At 39.9% G+C, this 17,925-nt stretch overlaps 1 protein-coding gene across 3 annotated transcripts in view; it reads left to right on the top strand.

Annotated features, from left to right (window-relative positions):
- Eps15 (epidermal growth factor receptor pathway substrate 15) overlaps positions 1–17,925 on the top strand; it is a 97,658-nt gene that overhangs the window by 57,007 nt on the left and 22,726 nt on the right. For all 3 annotated transcript variants that reach the window (XM_021160620.2, XM_029476001.1, XM_029476002.1), the window contains exons 13-15: positions 3,795–3,867; positions 16,372–16,533; positions 16,858–17,055. In XM_021160620.2, coding sequence (XP_021016279.1) covers positions 3,795–3,867; positions 16,372–16,533; positions 16,858–17,055 — 433 coding nt within the window. The remainder of the gene's footprint in view (positions 1–3,794; positions 3,868–16,371; positions 16,534–16,857; positions 17,056–17,925) is intronic.

Here is a 17,925-nt window from a genome sequence, read left to right on the forward strand (position 1 = left end):
CATCATCATAAAAGATGACTGATACTTAGACTCAAAGCCTGTACCTTCCATCATGTGTATTTTGTCATCCTAACTCAAGATAGTGAAGATATTAGCATTCAAATATGAAGAATAAGATGTGGCCTCTGTCATAAAGACACTTTTGTAGCAGGCTGGATTAGAATCTTGTTCTTTTCCTTACTCTAAGTCTCAGGCAGCTCACTGAAGGTTATTAAGTGAGGATAAGATGCTTCCCTTTACTTGTAACAGAAATTAGTAGTTCAGTTTCTTAGTATTAACATTTTAAGTTTAGACGGCACCTAACGGAGTTTTACAAGAAATACCAAGACTGAAAAAACATAAAGCATTGTGAGTTTTTTACAAGCTTTCTAGTTTTAGAAAACGATGGATGCTGAGTTCATAAAAATGACAACAATATATCTGGAAGGATATGGAAAGTGATTGAATCCTCTCTGTGATGCTGTTGGCACTGTATCAAAGGCAAGACAGATGGTTCCCTCTATCCTCCCGATAATCTGGGCCTGGAAAAAATAGAAGTAAATTGTGGACTCAGGTTTTCTTGCCCCTACTGCCCTTGTATTTGACTACCTCATGTTTAATTTCTTAGTTGTCCACCACATGCCTCTGAAAGCCTAGCCTTGAGCCTCGCTTTCCTTGATGGGTCCAATATAAGGGACACAGAATCAAAACAGCCTTTCAAATGCCAGGGAGTTCTATCCTTTCCTTTCTCTGTACTGTGGATTTCTCAGGGTGTACAAGCATGTGTAAGTGAATAGTGCAGAGAGGTAATCTAAATAAAAGGTGATTAAGACAATTTCTCTCCCCTTTTTTGGAAACTACTTCTTTATTATCCATATAATATATTGAACGTTGCTTGAGAAGCTAAATATATCACTTTTAATTGTGGTCAGAGCCTTGAGTAGTTTTTAAAGTATGTTAAACAGGATGTTTTGGGGGTTGAGGAGATAGCTGATCGGTAATATTCATGTCAAGCACGTGTATATGGGTGAGGCTTGATAGCCAGTATCATTGTAAAGTTTGATGGTCTATCTGTAATCTCAGTAGGGAGGCAGAGACAGAGTATCTCCTGAGCAAACTGCTGGGTAGACTAGCCAAATCTGCAAGCTCTATCTAGCTAAGTACAAGTGAGAGACCGGCCTCATATATATATATATGGTGGAGAGTGATCAAGGAAGCCCCCAGACATCTCATTGGGCCCACACACAAAACACACACATGTCCTCCTGCTCATATACATAGGAACACATATATACACATGCATAAAAATTTATATAGAAATAAGCATACATTTTTTAATGTTTTGTATTGATTATTTATATATTACCTTTAGAAAAATATTTTTTAAAGAAAGGAAAATGGAAGAAATACTGGCAATCAAATTTTCATGTATCTAAATGTATGTTTAAATGTTTTTAATTACCTGTAAACAAGAGTGTAGTTAGAGGTTAAGAGCTGTTTAAAGATAACCAATTAGCAATTTGGTGTTTCTGATATAATAATCTAAATTAATTTTTATACATTGGCCAGTATTATGTTATGGTACTTAGTTTTATTAAAGGGACCAGAATTTTCCTTAGGTTAACAAAACATAAATTTAGAAGTTAAGTTTTATTGATTTCTGAGCTAAGAAATTATTTCTAAAGGTTCTCATATTTTATTTAGTAGAGAATGATCTTCAACATATGTTTAGAGATATTTCTATTGTTTTTCCCCAAATACCATAATTATAAGCAGCAGCGTGTACTCTTCAAGCATCTTCTATTTTACTCAAGCATAGACTGCTTGCTACTAAGAGCCCCAAATCTTAGACATCTCTTTTTCTCCAAGTGAGCTTCCTTTGCTCTGCCATTCTTCTGTCTGTATTACTTTAAGTCAGCTCACTGCCTTCTTACAGCTCTGTTCTCCTGTGTGCACATTCTGTCTTCTGAACAGGCACTGTGAGTAACAGGAGCTAACAGCAGAACAGAGAGCTTGAGCAGACAGTAATAAGAGTTAAAAGAGCAACAGAAAGAATTTAAATGATGCACATTCGTGTCTGTAGCAATGCTTTCTGATACGTTATAATGTTTTTTACCTTTGCTATCTACTGTCTAAAATGGAGCTGAAGTGGTATTGACCTTGTGTGGAATGTCTCTGAGGATCTGGGGGCATGGAGCTGGGAGAGGATTTGGAGGGTGTTAGATTTCCATGTGACTTCTCTTTGGCATATTGCAGCAGAACTGAAAACAATCATCTGCTCACATAAGGATGAAAAAAAAATTTCCAAGATTGAGCTAGCAGGATTTGTGTTGTATTTTCAGATGTTTTTCCCCCTTGTGATTTTCTGTTTTTCCTTTTCATATAATTTGATAAGGGTTGGGGGTTGGGGTTGAAAGGGAGGCTGGAACAATGATTTGAATGGTAAAGGAACTGTTTAAAATCTCCACGTCATCATGACACACATTGCAACCCATCCTGACAAACGGTCAGTGAGTTCCTTGGCCATTTCAGGTATTTAAAAGTAACAGTGTACAAATAGCTGTACTCGAGTGCCTTTCTCCTCCATACACATCTTGAGATCATTGTACATACAGATCCAGCGCAGCTGACTTGGTGCTGCACTTCACAGTCTCACTTTAACAAGATGAGATATACAAATAAAGCATGCAGTTTCTTCCTTGCATATTTAATATCATTTTCTCACTTCTATACAGATAAATGGAATCCGAGCTTACATTTGGGTTCTGTTAGATCTGAATTATGTTAGTTATTTAAAACATAGTACTGACCCTGTAAGATGAAACTGTCATACTAGGCTAGAAGGCTTCTTAAATGCTTTCTTCCCTTCTCCATATTGCCTTCTTCTCCCTACTTCTATGTATTGCTGAAGAAGTCTGTGGATTTTTTTTTTTTTTACCTCTCATTTTGTAGAAAATAAAAGAGCAGTACATGTTAATGGTTTTTAGTAAACATGAGAAGTTAAATTTATTCTAGGAAAAGAAATAGCTTTATTTTGTAATTTAAATCTTAAAGTTTTTTTAAGATTCATTCGTATGGCTCCAGCTTTATTAAAGAACATAGGACACTGGAATGCTATTTCAAAGGAGAGCCTCGTGTGTGTGAGTTCAGGGAACGACAGCACACTTCTCTGGACTCTTCTTAAACATAATGTACACGATTTTGTATACTGACCTATTGGGTTTCATAGGTAGTCCCCAAAGGACCCTTTTGGAGTAAATGTGGTATTTCATAGAATGTGCTACCTGTATATTAACAATATTTTACATTTTTCTATATTGTTGCACTCTAAAATTGATGCACACTGATATTTAAGGAAAATTAACACACAAATTGCTCGTTTTCTTAATATTGTTCACTGTTTCTATCAGCCATTCTTATTTAATAGGACAGTGATAGTTAAGGGTTAAACTTACAGAGCTGATGCAACTCCTCCTTTTCTTCACTCCCAGTTTTCATTGGATGGTATCACCATAGCAACAGTGAGATCAGTGAAACCCGAGTGTTCCATTGATTAGTTTTTGCTTCTTCCTTTTTTAATCTATCCCCCCTTTCACCACATTTTAGTGAGGAAGCAATTTTTTCTTTACAAACAGAGCTTATATTGATTTCTATTCCATAAATAATTTAAAGAGGGTAGAAAATTCTGCCCTTCATTTAAAAATTGAATGTTTCAACATGTATTTAAAAAGCGATTCAGGATTAGGAGGATGGATAGCCATACCAGCTGTAGCTGATGTTCTCAGATACTCTTGCATTGTTTGCTGGTCTTCTAGGGAAAAGAACAATGTGGAGCAGGACCTTAAAGAGAAGGAAGACACAGTTAAGCAGAGGACCAGTGAGGTTCAGGTAAGTGGGCTGTAAAATGTACTGCTCTGATTGTCGTGGAGGAATTTTCATGCTAAATGTATTTACTAGTTGATAGGCATGATATTAGGTCTAGGGAATACCTAATATTTGTTGAACATAATCTTTTTTAAAAAAATGATGGTTGTTGCTCTGAATTCTGGCCTTTAAATATATTACTGCAATGAGAAAGCAGTGTTTTTAGCACATATTTTAAAATTTGAAAATATTTTAATATTTATCTGCATATTATTTATTAAAGATAACTTTGAATGACTTGATTTAAATATTATTACACCAATAAAATTAAAATGGATCATCAAAAACCAAATTGCTTTTTTACGCATGTAAGATTTTTGTCAGCTGAGGTACCTACTGTTTTCAAAGACGGTTTCTCATGTCACTGGGAGGGTGGAAATGATAGAGATTTAAAATAACATCTTATGAAATGCTTTGTAGCCAAAATATTGGAAACTTTGTCATAAAGAGATTTAATTCATTTTTGCTGTGTTGCATTAGTATTTTTATTTTATAAATAGAGGAGATTAAAAAACCTGTTTTTATTTGATAAGTGTGATAGTGTTTTAAACATTAAAAACAGTATTCAGCAGTGTTTGCTGTGGCCATATTACTGGGTTGTAACCCATGTTACTGAGTGCTGTATGGGTATTGGGTGTGCAGGCACTGGTAGCATTGCCAGCAAGAGCTCATGGGTGGGCATTTCCTAATGTGTCACTTACATGTCAGGTCTTTCTGCTTGTACTAATGGTGTTAAATGGGCAGAGACAGGGGTTTCTTAGACCCATCCTTCCGTTTGCTAGAGGAGAAGCACGGTAGGCTGGGGAAGATGATTCACTGAAGGACTGAGGAAGCCAGAGAGACGTGTGGTTGGAGTTGACTGTGATTGGATGACTGCCTTTGTTTTATGTATTGGAATTTTCCTAAAAGTGGTGTGAAAGTCAAGAGATTTATTACCAGCATTTTTCTTCTAGCTAATGCGAAGGAAGCTGTAGGCTGGTAAGCTGCCTGCGTTTTGTGTAATTTTAAGCTTCTTGAGATATGAAACACTAAAACTTAATTTTAGTAGTTATTGCTGGACACAGCTTGGGAACAGAGGACAAAAATCTATGAAAGTTGGGTTTTTTTCCCAATATAATCACTGGTATAATCATAGACAACTTCGAGATTTAACCAACTGCTATTCTGAAATATACAGGTTCTTGTAATAGACAGTGTTTTGTTATTTTGAGTACATTTATAGGGAAAAACAAACAGGATGGAGATTTAATAGCCAGTTTAGGAGAGAGCTAGAACTTATATTGTTCCTTGAATATCCTCAAATATTTGGTTTCTTATAATTATATAAATTTTATTGCTAAAATTTCTCCAGAATATACTTGCACCTCTTGATTAATGGTATTAGTAAAGTAACATTAAGCTTTGTGAGATCCGTAATGTATGTTTGGCACATGAGTTCTGGACTGGTTTTTGCATAGGGTACTTAAGACATTTTGGAGCTTGCTTAGTGTAGAACAAGAACTGCTGGCTGAAAATAAATGCACTGAAAGTTAACCCTGAGGTTAATGAGACTTCGGGGTTAGTAGAGTCATCCATGTATTATCAGTGGTAATGAGATGCTAGGCCGAGAGTGATGATATCTGTACATACAAACAATCAATCATTTGGACATATATATGTACAACCCGAAACACCTCAGTTTGTGATCATTTCCTGTTTTCTGAAGCACAAAAAGCAAAATTGGTAAGAAGTGGAGTTGATCACCTACTGAGGTAGCTCTGATTTACTGTTCAGTAACAAGGTCCAGAGTAGGAGTAATACTGATAGTTAAATCTGTAATTCCAATTTTCAGTCCTTTTTTCTTTTTCTTTTTATAAACAGGGTTTCATGTAACTCAGACTAACATTGAACTCACTGTAGTTGAGGGTGACCCAGGCCTCCTGATCCTCTTGCTTCCACCTCCCAGGTTTAGAGATTACAAATGTCCACCACCATAGCATGATCTCAGTACTGCATTTCTGTCTTTTCTGGGAAAAGACCATTTACTAGAGCTGTTATTAAATGGTACCATCTAAGAAAGTGTACTTTGCTACTTCTTCCTGACTCTACTTTCTAATGGAGATGCTAATAAGAAATTAAGCTTAGCCTATCATTGAGGATCCTACCTTGTCTCTTTTGAATGTTGTTGTTTCTCTAGCTAATAAAGTAAATAATTATACAAATTCATATCTCAAGCATAGAAAAAGGGTTTTAAAACCAAGAGCATTAATATGAGTATCCTGCCTACACATATGTATGTGCACCATATGTGTGTGCGCCACACCTGGTGTCTGCAGGGGATGGGGTGGTGGTGGTGGTGTCTGGTCCCTGGAGCAAGTTACAGGCAGTTATGAGCTACCATGTGGGTGCAAGGAAATGAACCTAGGTCCTCTGCAAGAATAGTGAGTGCTCTTAACTCCCAAGCTATCTTTCTAACCCCACCTGGAGTTTTTTGGTTGGTCTTATTTTTGCTTTTGTTTTGGTGCTGAAGATTGACCTCAAGGCCTTGTGCATATTAAGCACATGCTCCCTCACAGAGCTACACTCCAGTCAAGTTTTTGGTTTTGTATTTATATATGCTCTCTACTTTAAAGTAAAATACTGATTTTCTTTTTTTTTTCTTCATTTTTATTGGTTATTTTATTTATTTACATTTCAAATGTTATCCCCCTTTCCAGTTTCCCTTCCACAAGCTTCCTATCCCCTCCTCCCTCCCCCCTGCCTCTGTAAGGGTTGTCCCCATCCGCACACACACTCCTGCCTCAGTGGCCTAGCATTCCCCTATCCTGGGTCATCAAGCCTCCACAAGACCAAGGCCTCCCCTCCCAGTGATGCTAGATAAGGCAATCCTCTGCTACATATTCAGCTGGAGCCATGGGTAACCCCTGTGCACTCTTTGGTTGGTGGTTTAGTCCCTGGGAGCTTTGGCGGGGGGTGGGGGGTGGTTCTTGTTGTGGTTGATATTGTTGTTCTTCCTGTGAGGTTGCAAACTCCTTCAGCTCCTACAATCCTTGCCTTCCCTATTGTGGTCTCTGTGCTCAGTCCAATGTTTGGCTGTGTACATCTGGCATCTGTATTGGTCAGGCTCTGGCAGAGCCTCTCAGGGGACAGCTAAATGGGGATTCTGTCAGCAAGCACTTCTTAGCATCAGCAAGTGTCGCTCGGTTTGGTGTCAGCAGATGGGATGGATCCCTAGGAAACTCACAAACACATGGAAGCTGAACTAGTATCTATTCACTGATAACTTGGTCAGGGAAGAAATAAAGAAATTAAAGACTTTTTAGAATTTAATGAAAATGAAGGCACAATATACCCAACTTAATGGAACCAATGAAAGCAGTGCTGAGAGGAAACTTCATAGCTCTGAGTGCTTCCATAAAGAACCTGAACAGAGCACACACTAGCAACTTGACAGAACATCTGAAAGCTCTAGAACCAAAAGACGCAAACGCACCCAAGAGAAGCAGACCTGCAGGAAATGATCAAACTCGAGGCTGAAATCAACCAAGTAGAAACAAGAGAACTATACAAAAAATCAACAAAACCAGGAGCCAGCTCTTTGAGAAAATCATCAAGATAGACAAACCCTTATCCAGACTAACCAGAGGGCACAGAGACAGTATCCAAATTAACAAAATCAGAAATGAAAATGGAGACATATCAACAGAAACTGAAGAAATGCAAAAAATTATCAGATCCTGCCACAAAACTGGGAAATCTAGATGAAATGGATAATTTTCTAGACAAAACTACTGATTTTCTAAGTTTTTGTTTGTTTCTTGTGTGGTCTTTCTTTTCTTCTCCCTGCTCCCAGTCACCCTGTACTGATGCTTGCAGTGAGATCTCTGTCCCCTGAGTGCCAGTTGTACATTTCCGTTTAGTCATCTTAGTGTTTATCATTTGAAAGTTGGTCAGTCTAAAGCAGGTCTTGTTGGAAAATAAATAGCTTCAAGTTTGGATTTCTTACTTCTGTCTGTACTTTTCTTTTGTATTACTGACTTATCTCAAATATATATTTGAGATGTTTTAGGGGGTAACAGTGCTTGCTATGCAAGCATGAAGACCCAAGCTAGAATCCCCAGTACCCACATAAAAATCCAGGCACTACTGCACATGCTTATAACTCCAGTATAGTAGAAAGTAGAGATAGGATCACTGAGATTTGCTGGCCACCAGCCTAACTCCAAGTTGAGTGAGAGATCCTGTCTCAAAGGATTAAGACGGAGAGTGATGGGCTGGAACGATGGCTTAGCGGTTAAGAGCACTGACTACTCTTCCGAAGGCCCTGAGTTCAAATCCTAGCAACCACATGGTGGCTTACAATTACCTGTAATGGGATCTGATGCCCTTTTCTGAGGTATCTGAAGACAGCTACAGTGTACTTACATATAATAATAAATAAATCTTAAAAAGAAAAAAAGAGTGATCTAGTTGGACATCTGAAGCCTTCCCTGACTTCCAGACCTGTATGGCACAAGAAAGCACACAGATGCATGTGCACAACTTCCATCTTATATGAGCTTCTTGAGCTTAGAAATTCTGCTTTGGATCATGTATGTCTTCCATTGTATTTGGAAATACAGAGTTAGATATTTAAGGAAAGTGTTCAAATTAAAAATAAACAGACTGAACTTATACAAGAAATTAAAAGTAGGGCAGAATGCACCCAGAACCCACTGGCAGGGAGGATCAAGAGCATAGTAGGTGTTTATAAAGTCCCACTTTTATGTGACTTTGTTCATACAAAAGGAAGCTCTTGCATATTTTTATTTCATTAGTTAAGAGTCAGTAACTTGAAATGGTGAGTTGGCTCAGCAGTTAAGCTACTTGCTGTCAAGCCTGAGTTCACTCTCCTAGACCCACAAAGATCCTTAGTTGACTCCTGCAGGTTGTCCTCTGACCTCTATTACACATGCCATGCCATGTGCATACACAGATCCACAGAATAAATAAATGTAATAAAAGAAAAAGTTAGTAGCTCAGGCTAGGAAATGACTCAGTAGTTAAAAGGACCTACATTCATTTCCCAGCACCCATATCGTGGCTCACAGCCATCTGTAAATCCAATGCCACAAAATCCTATGCTGCCTTCTGGCCTCTGTTGGCATCAGGCACTCATGTGGTGCACATATATACAGAGGTAAATCATTTATATACAGAAAAATCTTTTTAAAAAATTTAAACTTGAAAAATAAGAGTTAATAACTCAGAGTAATTACCCTTTTTTTTTCCCATTTTATTTCATTTATTTGGCTTTTTATCCCCTGAGGAAAAGGGATAACTGTGGTTGGAGAAACAAGTCTTATTCATAAGTCAGTGGGGTTTTGTTTTCCTGTCTTATGGGTATTTGTCTGTCTGTTTAATCCAGTATAGCTGTAATTTGCTATTTAACCCAGACTTGTCTCAGGCTTGAGATTGCCGTGCCCACCCCTCCCAGGTGCTGGGATTACAGGCATATGTCAGTGGACTTTGCATTTTCACTCCCTGACGTGTTTTTAACGAAACAGACCTTTCCATGTTGCTAATATTCCATAGGTTTGTTAGGTTAACTTCTTCAGTAGTACATCAGAGTCGACTTAGTTAGACTCTTAGTAAGTAGATTCTTAATATGTATTAAGAGTTTTGTGTGCTTAATTTATTTCTACATAGCTTCTCATGACATGTGGAGAGGTGAAGATGAATTTGTCAGTTCCTGCATTTTGAGTAGTTTCTAGAAAACAGGACATTTTTCTTAAAAATTCTTAATGAGTGAAGCCAAGATTCCCAGTTCAGATAACCCTTTATTTATGAATGAGGTGTCTTAGATGTTCTCTAAAGTACACTTTGGCACTGTGTCACACCATTCTTGTTCATTCTGTCCCTGCTGCTCTGCACTGGTGTCCCCCTCTTCCCTTTGCAGTCCATAGCACCCAAGGCCAGTAGAGCAGAAGCGGGGTACACCCGCAGCAGTCTTCAGTGACTTCACCACCTGTGCAAGTGCTAGAACTGCACTGCCCTAGTTAGAGAGAGCTGGAGGCAGAGGCCGCTGCAGGAGGGGGAGGGAAACAGGCATCGGTGCCTTTATCTAGTTCCACGAGAAACAAGTTTGTGCCACAATAAAATAATGGATCTGGATACAGATAATAATATAGAAGTTGCATGACAAAGTGAGTTAGTTTGTGGTAAAAGTTCTTTCTTATTCATATTAGCATATATGTTGCCACTTTTCATTTTGACTTAATTTTAAATCTGTTTACTGAGAGCAAAGGTCCTTGGCTGTGGATTTGTATTGGAAATGTTTTATTTTTAAATATTGTTTTATTTTTAAGCTTTTCTTTATAAAGAATCTTTTCAAATGTTCTGAGTGTTTACCTGAACATATGTATGTGCATATCCGGTGCTAATGAAGAATGCGTTGGGACTTTTCCAGTTCTGAACAGTAGTGAGCGACCACCATATGGGTGCTGGGAACTAAACTTATGTCTGAAAGAGCAGCAGGTGCTCTCAACTGTTGCACTCTCTTGTTTTGTTTTTAGCTTTTGAGACAAGATCACACTTTGCTGACATAGAAACACTCAGTTTTCCTCACCCCTGGACATGCCAGGATTGAAGGCATGAGCCGCCACACCTGCCTGGAGCTGTGTTGTAATTGTTATAGATGCTTCTTTCTTCATGCTGAAATATAAACAGAGAGAAACACATGTTTTTATGTGGATGTTGATTAAGTATTTCCTAGAGGTATTTTGTCAGGAAACTTTTCCTGAAGGCCTCTACTTTTGTATTACAAGGTATGTTTTCATTGCAGCAAAGAAAAAGGAAAAAGTGGTAGGATTAGGCTAACTGAATGGAAGTATTCGCTCTTACCTAAGAAAGCGCAGGACTGCAGATATATTACATTGGTTTGTGTAGTCTCTTCCCTTATGGAATCCTATTTTCTGGTGTTAAATCAAGTCTCACTAAAAATATTGTTTTTGAAAATAGTTCAGTGTATTATAGGAAATGAACATTGATCCTGTTACTGATAGTTCCTAAGTAAAAAAAAAAAAATCAATTGNTTTTTTTTTTTTTTTTTTTTTAGGAAAACATTTAAATTAATAAAATAACCAGAGATGTGGTATTTTTATTTTTAAAAGGGGGCAAATCTGTAGGAAGAATGGCCTAGTGGCTGAGAGCTCTGGCTGCTCTTCCAGAGGACCCAGGTTCAGTTCCCAGCAACCCACATGGCAGCTCACAACTGCTAGAACTCCAGTTCCAGGGACTTGAAGCCATCTTCTAGCTTCCCTGGGCACCAGGCACACACTTAACATATATGCAGACAAAACACACCGTACACATAAAATAACAAAATAGTTTTTTTTTTAGAAAGTCAAATTTGATATTTTTTAATTGTAGAAAATAAAATGGGTCCAAGAAATTTGTAAAATACAGGTCCTGAAAATGGCTTATCAGGCAAAGCCTGAGGACCCACATAGTTAAGGCAGACCTCACTTTTACAAGTTGCCCCCTTCCCTGCACGCATACACACACACACTACACATATCCAAACACATTTAATGAAATGCAGCAAATCATTAAATATAAAATACAGTAAAGCATGAGAAATAATGAAACTTTTCTATCAGTGAACATTTATTAACATTTGCTATATTTTATATTTATTTGTGAATGATAATAAATATATGATAATACTATCTACACCTTTCTATCCAGCTTTAAAAAATAAGAACGATGTCCTAAACACTTTCATATATGACCCTTTTAGGTAAATAAATTGTCCTTCTTTGGATTTATATTAAAAGATAACATATCTATGATTATAAAGACTAGATATGAATAGAGAATGTGAAATTCTAGATTCTTGTTTGAGTTGTGGAAAAAAAGAAATTGGATGGATGGGGAAGTAACAGTTTTACTATTTTTTTTTTTAATTCTGTAATCTTTTTTTACAGTCCTGTCGTTATCCCCCTCCTGGTCCACCCTCTGACAGTTCCTCATCTCATACCTCCTTCCCCTGGATTTACTATCTTTACTCTCTGAGTTTTGTTTTCTTTTTGTATTGGCAGAGTGTGGGTATGTGCATATATAGGGGAAGTAGAGAGGAGATATACTGGTCTTCGCGAATTTTGGATCACCACCTGGTCATGAGCACAGAAATGGATGGAGCAGAGTTTTTGTTTTGTATTGGCAGAGTGTGGGTATGTGCATATATAGGGGAAGTAGAGAGGAGATATACTGGTCTTTGCGAATTCTGGATTACCACCTGGTCATGAGCACAGAAATGGATGGAGCTTCTGTTCCATGTCCTAGTACAGAAATTCATGTAATAGGGGTTGGAGGTATGACCCAGTGGTTAAAAAGAGCATGTTCTTCCTGCAGACCTGAGTTCAGTTCTCAGCAGCCACGTGAGATGGTATACAACTATCTGTAATGCCAGCTCCAGGGACTTCCAGTGTCTCCATCCTCCATGGATACCTTCACCTGCAGGCACATACCCACATGCATGCACACACTCATAATTACAAAAAGAATATGTCTTTCTAAAATTTACTTAATATATTATATACTTAGAGGCTATATCAAATATTAAATCGGTAAAAATAAGCCAGTAATCTAAACCAAAAGTCTGAGAAGTGATCTGAATAGTTTCTTACTTGCCCATTTGTGCTTTAGTTTTCTTCCCTGTATGTGATGAGTGGTAGCAGCTATATCTCTTGGATGTGCATGTGGGGTGTATCCATGTCACAGTACACCTCCTTCCACTGTGGAGGTCCTGAGAATCTTTATCCACTGAATCATCTTATCAACCTAGCCTTTAATACATAATCAATTAAAATTTCTCCTCTACAGAAACAGAGGTGGAGGACTTGCCTACCAAGCATAAGTCCCTAGATTCAATCCTCAGTTCAGAAAGGACAGATTTTAAGTGTGTTGTATAAGCTATATACATCAGTGAAGTGGTTTAAAAGGATTATATACCAATGTTATATGCTAATCAAAAAAAGCATTATGCTATTCAAAAGTACCCAGGTAGGAGAAAACTATATGATTACATTTATGTAAAATTTCTAAATTAGATTTGTAGAAGAGAGAAATAGGTTGGTGGTCGCCTAGGACAGAGGAGAATGGGAAGTAAAAGAGGGGAGGTCAGGAATAAGGGGGGTGACTTGAAATGAGTAAGAGTGTCTTTGGGAGGTTGATGGAAATGCCTTTAGATGATGATTGTACAACTCCTTGAGTAAAGTAAAACTATTAACTCTGTAGCTGTAAATTATCTCACAAAAGCTATTATAGAAAATATACTGGAGCCTGGGGAGAAGGGTGGTGCCTTCTTTAATCCCAGTACCCAGGAGGCAGATGCAGGTAGAAACCTGAATTGGAGGCCAGCCTGGTCTACAGAGTGAGGTCCAGGATAGCCAGGGCCACACAGAGAAACCCTGTCTTATTTAAATATTGGGAGTGGGATCAGGAGGTGTTGGTTATATTGGTCAGAAACTGACGCTGTAACAGTAGCAAAAAAAAAAAGCTGGGCGGTGGTGGCGCTAGCCTTTAATCCCAGCACTTGGGAGGCAGAGGCAGGNGGATTTCTGAGTTCGAGGCCAGCCTGGTCTACANAGTGAGTTCCAGGACAGCCAGGGCTACACCGAGAAACCCTGTCTCGGAAACAAAACAAAACAAAACAAAACAAAACAACAACAACAAAAAGCCTTGACAGAGATGCTTGGGAGAAGTAGCAGTGCCGCATGGAGGGTGGAGAGGAGCAGCACAGCAGTCCGTGCGGCTGGGATAAACTGAGCGCTGGCGTGAGTCGGCACACAAGATAATGTAGGTTCAATTTTTATTGAATTTGGAGGGACAGTTTCTTGTTATAATAGTAAAAATGCTGAAGCTGAATGTTGTAAAAAACGACACGGTCAGCGTTTGGCCGGGAGGGGACAGGCCAGGGTGACGGACAGCGGGAGAGGGAAAGCATCTAAAAGGGCAAGTGCTAGGAGAAGGGCTCATGTGAGGCAGGCGCTCCCAGGGTACCCGCCAAGAGCCGCCACGCGGGAGCGGGTGCGGGAGGGCAGGGGCTCTCCAGTCACCAAGATTAAAATCCCCTAAATGTCTCTGAACAGCATGGGACACAGCAACAAACTGGATTCTTGTTCCTCTGTCAACCTCACTTGAGCCCTGGCCATCCCATCCAGCCCTAGGGCTGAAGTAGCTGTGACCTCTCCCCGCCCAGAGGGAGAGGGCCAGTTAGCATACCACAGGGAGGTGCTTCTGGTGCCTTCTCGCTGGACTTTGGCCCTGGACCCTAGAGACAGGTGGCGGCCAGGGTGGACAGGCCAATGGGGCAGTGACGGGACCCACCCAGACCCATGAGCCCACATTGCACATGGTCGCGTCAGTCCTTAATAGTTTTCTACCGCATGGATCATCTGAACCTGATGTTTTGTTTCTCGGATGCGCTGGGGAGGAACCTTGCCAGCCTCCAGGACCAGGGGAGGATGTTTCTACTGTGGGCAGCAGCCTACCTCCCAGCCAGGTCAGGAAGAAAACTATCCTGGGGTTTTCTTAATTTATTTCATCCAGTTTGAGACCACACATGTGGCCTCAGTGCCCAGATAATGTAGGTTCTTAAGAGCTGTGAAGGGTTTTTTTCCAGGTGAGATGAAGACCAAAGGTTTTGTTTGGTAAGTGATATGATTTGATACAAGAATTTGTTTTACTTTATGTTTCATGCTTTTAAAGCATTGTTTTCCAGTTGTGATGGTATACCTGTAATTCCACTACTTTAGAGGTCAAGGCTAGCTATCCTTTGTTGCATCTGAGCTCAAGCCAGCTTGGGCTACATGAGGCCCATTCTCAAAAAAGGGGGGTGGGGAGGGTTGTTTTTCTTATTTTTAACTGACACACAGTAATTATATGTATATCTTGGGATGCAGTATGACATTTCATCCTGTTTCTGCAGTGCACTGATCAGACGGGTAATTTGCAAAACTGTCACTCAGACATGCATTATGTGTGTGTGTGTGTGTTGGTAACTTTGAAAGTCCTAGCCACTTACTTTGAAATGTTTAATTGCTGTGAACCATAGTTAGCTTGCTGTGCTATGGAACATCAGGCTATACTCCTATGTAGCTCTATAGACACCTCTATTCCCAACCCTTTCTTCCCTACACCCACCCAAGATCTGACAAATGAGACCACTCCTTTCACTGTTAAATACAATAAGAAAATATGGAATTTGACATAAGTTGGAATTGTTCCTTTTGTTTTTGATGCTGGGCTTTTAACCAGGATTGGGGGGAAGGGGTTGTTATTAGTGGTAGTGGTGTTTTGTTTTTTATTTTTGTGAGGCAGGGTATCCATGTAGCCCTGGCTGTCCTGGTAGTCACTATGTAGACCAGGTGTCTTAGGGTTTCTGTTACTATGATGATATACATGACCAAAAAGCAAGTTGGGGAGGAAAGGGGTTTATTTGGCATACAATTCCACAGCACTGTTTATCAAAGGAAATCAGGACAGGAATTCAAACAGTGCAGGAACCTGGAGGCAGTAGCTGGTGCAGAGGCCTTGGAGGAACGCTGCTTACTGGCTTGCTTCTCATGACTTGCTCAGCCTTTCTTATAGAACCTAGACTGCTAGTCCTGGGATTGCACCACCCTCCATCTCAACCAATAATTAATAAGATGCCATACAGCTGTATATTATGGAGGTGTTTTCTTAATTAAGGTTCCCACCTTTCAGATGGCTTTATCATGTGTCAAGTTGACACAATAAAACTAGTCAGTACACTAGGCTAGCCTCAAACTCAGAGATCTATTCTGTCTCAGCCTCTGGAGGTGCTAGGATTAAAGGTGTGTGCCACCAACTTCTGTAGTCAGGGTTCTCTAGAGTCACAGAACTTATGAGTAGTCATATAGTAAGGGAATTTGTTGATAGCTTAGTCTGTAGTCTAACTCCCAACAATGCTCAGCAGCAGGTGTGAATGGAAGACCAAGGATCTAGCAGTTGCTCAGTCCCAGAAGGCAAAAGGCTTTTTTTAAAGGGGCTAGGGTGGTGAAAATACATTTAAGAGTAGCTAAGGTGAAAGGTAACTCTGAGAGAGATGAAGTTGACTTAAACCAGCACTGCAGGGAAGGATTTGCTGGCAGCCCTGACACAGAAGAGAAAGGGAAGTGGAAGGAAAAAAGTGGAAGAAGATGCCATGGTTTTCACTAGAAGACTGAGGTTACAGCAGATTCAGGAAATAATATGAGCTCTGTTTTGATACATAGCAGTTAGTTAGACACACAAGGACCTATCTGAGTAAGCAAACTAGAGATCCAAATCCAGAAGAGGTCACTTGAAGACTGCATATAAAATCGAGTGCTTTAGTTCTCCAATACAAAATACTTAATAAACAAGACTGTTTTCCCTTAAAGTAGACTTAAAATCTCACCTATCCATGCCTTCAAAGAGATAAATGTATTTCTTGTGTTTCAGGATCTTCAAGATGAAGTTCAGAGGGAGAGTATTAATCTACAAAAACTGCAGGCCCAGAAGCAGCAGGTGCAGGAGCTCCTGGGTGAACTGGATGAGCAGAAAGCCCAGCTGGAGGAGCAGCTCCAGGAAGTCAGGAAAAAGTGTGCCGAGGAGGCCCAGCTGGTAAAGCCTGACCGACTTGCTACCTCCATCTTGTTCCTGGTTTAAAAAGAAAGCATTCCCTGCTTGTTAGTGGCACTGTAGCCAGCAGTTGCTTTATGAAGGCGTTGGAGGGATGCTTATGGAGAGCTACAGTTCTCTGTAGTAGGAATTCCAGCTCTTGATTACACAGATGTTACCTGTGTTACACAGCTGCCTCTGAGTTGCTTTTGGTCCCTTCCCTGTTAACTTTCACTACCAAAAGAATACCTCAAAACTAAGTTCCAGTCCACTAAACCAGACATCTCGTGTCTAATTCCCTGTCCTCCCATTCATCTCCATTTATAGATTTCTTCGCTGAAAGCAGAAATAACTAGTCAAGAATCTCAGATCTCCAGTTATGAGGAAGAACTGTCAAAAGCTAGAGAAGAACTAAGTCGCCTACAACAAGAAACAGCACAATTGGAAGAAAGTGTGGAGTCAGGGAAGGCTCAGCTGGAACCTCTTCAGCAGCACCTACAGGAGTCACAACAGGAAATCAGCTCAGTAAGTGGAAACCAGCAGAATGCCCAGAGGGGCCTTGTGTGTCCTTGTAACTTGTAACTTGTAACACCTGCCCGGTCTTCCTCTGCCTAGTTAGTATCTCTGGTTGTTTAATACTTAAAGTTGGTGTCTAATGGTCATTTACATAATAGATTAGAGTAGAGGCTTTGTAGTTAAAGCTGTTCAGGTTTAAATGCTGGCTCTGTCATTTCATAGGCGAACCACTTTTGAGTATCAGCTTTTTTATCTTTAAAGTTGAAGATTTAACAACAGACCTACTTATTAGGGCTACTGTAAGGATTAAACATGAGGTAAACAAGTTAGAGTCGTGGGGGAAAGAAGCTTCAATTGAGAAAATGCTTCTGTGAGGTGGGACAAGCCTGCAGGGCATTGTTTTTTTTTCTTTTCTTTTTTGAGAAGGGGGTCTTGTCTCTGACAGTCCTGGCTATCCTGGAACTCACTTTGTAGACCATGCTGGTCTTGAACTCACAGAAATCTGCCCTCCCTTGCCTCCCAAGTGCTGGGATTAAAGGCATATCACTATGTCCAGCTTGAAAGACATTTTCTTAATTAGTATCGATGGGGAGGGCTCAGTCTGTTGTGGCTTGTGCCATCCCTGGGCTGGTGGTCCTGGGTTGTAAAAAAAAGCAGGCTGAGCAAGCCATGAGGAGCCAACCAGTAAGCAGCACTCCTCCATGGCCTCTGCATCAGCTCCTGCCTCCAGGTTCCTGCCCTGTGTGAGTTCCTGTCCTGACTTCCATTCATGATGGACAGTGCTGTGGAAGTGTGAGCCAAATGATCCTTCTCTTCCCCAGGTTGCTTTGGTTGTGAGGTCGTCACAGCAGTAACAACTCTAAGACACTGCACAACTTA

Source organism: Mus caroli, chromosome 4 (assembly GCF_900094665.2).
Source record: "Mus caroli chromosome 4, CAROLI_EIJ_v1.1, whole genome shotgun sequence".
Taxonomy (NCBI): Eukaryota; Metazoa; Chordata; class Mammalia; order Rodentia; family Muridae; genus Mus; species Mus caroli.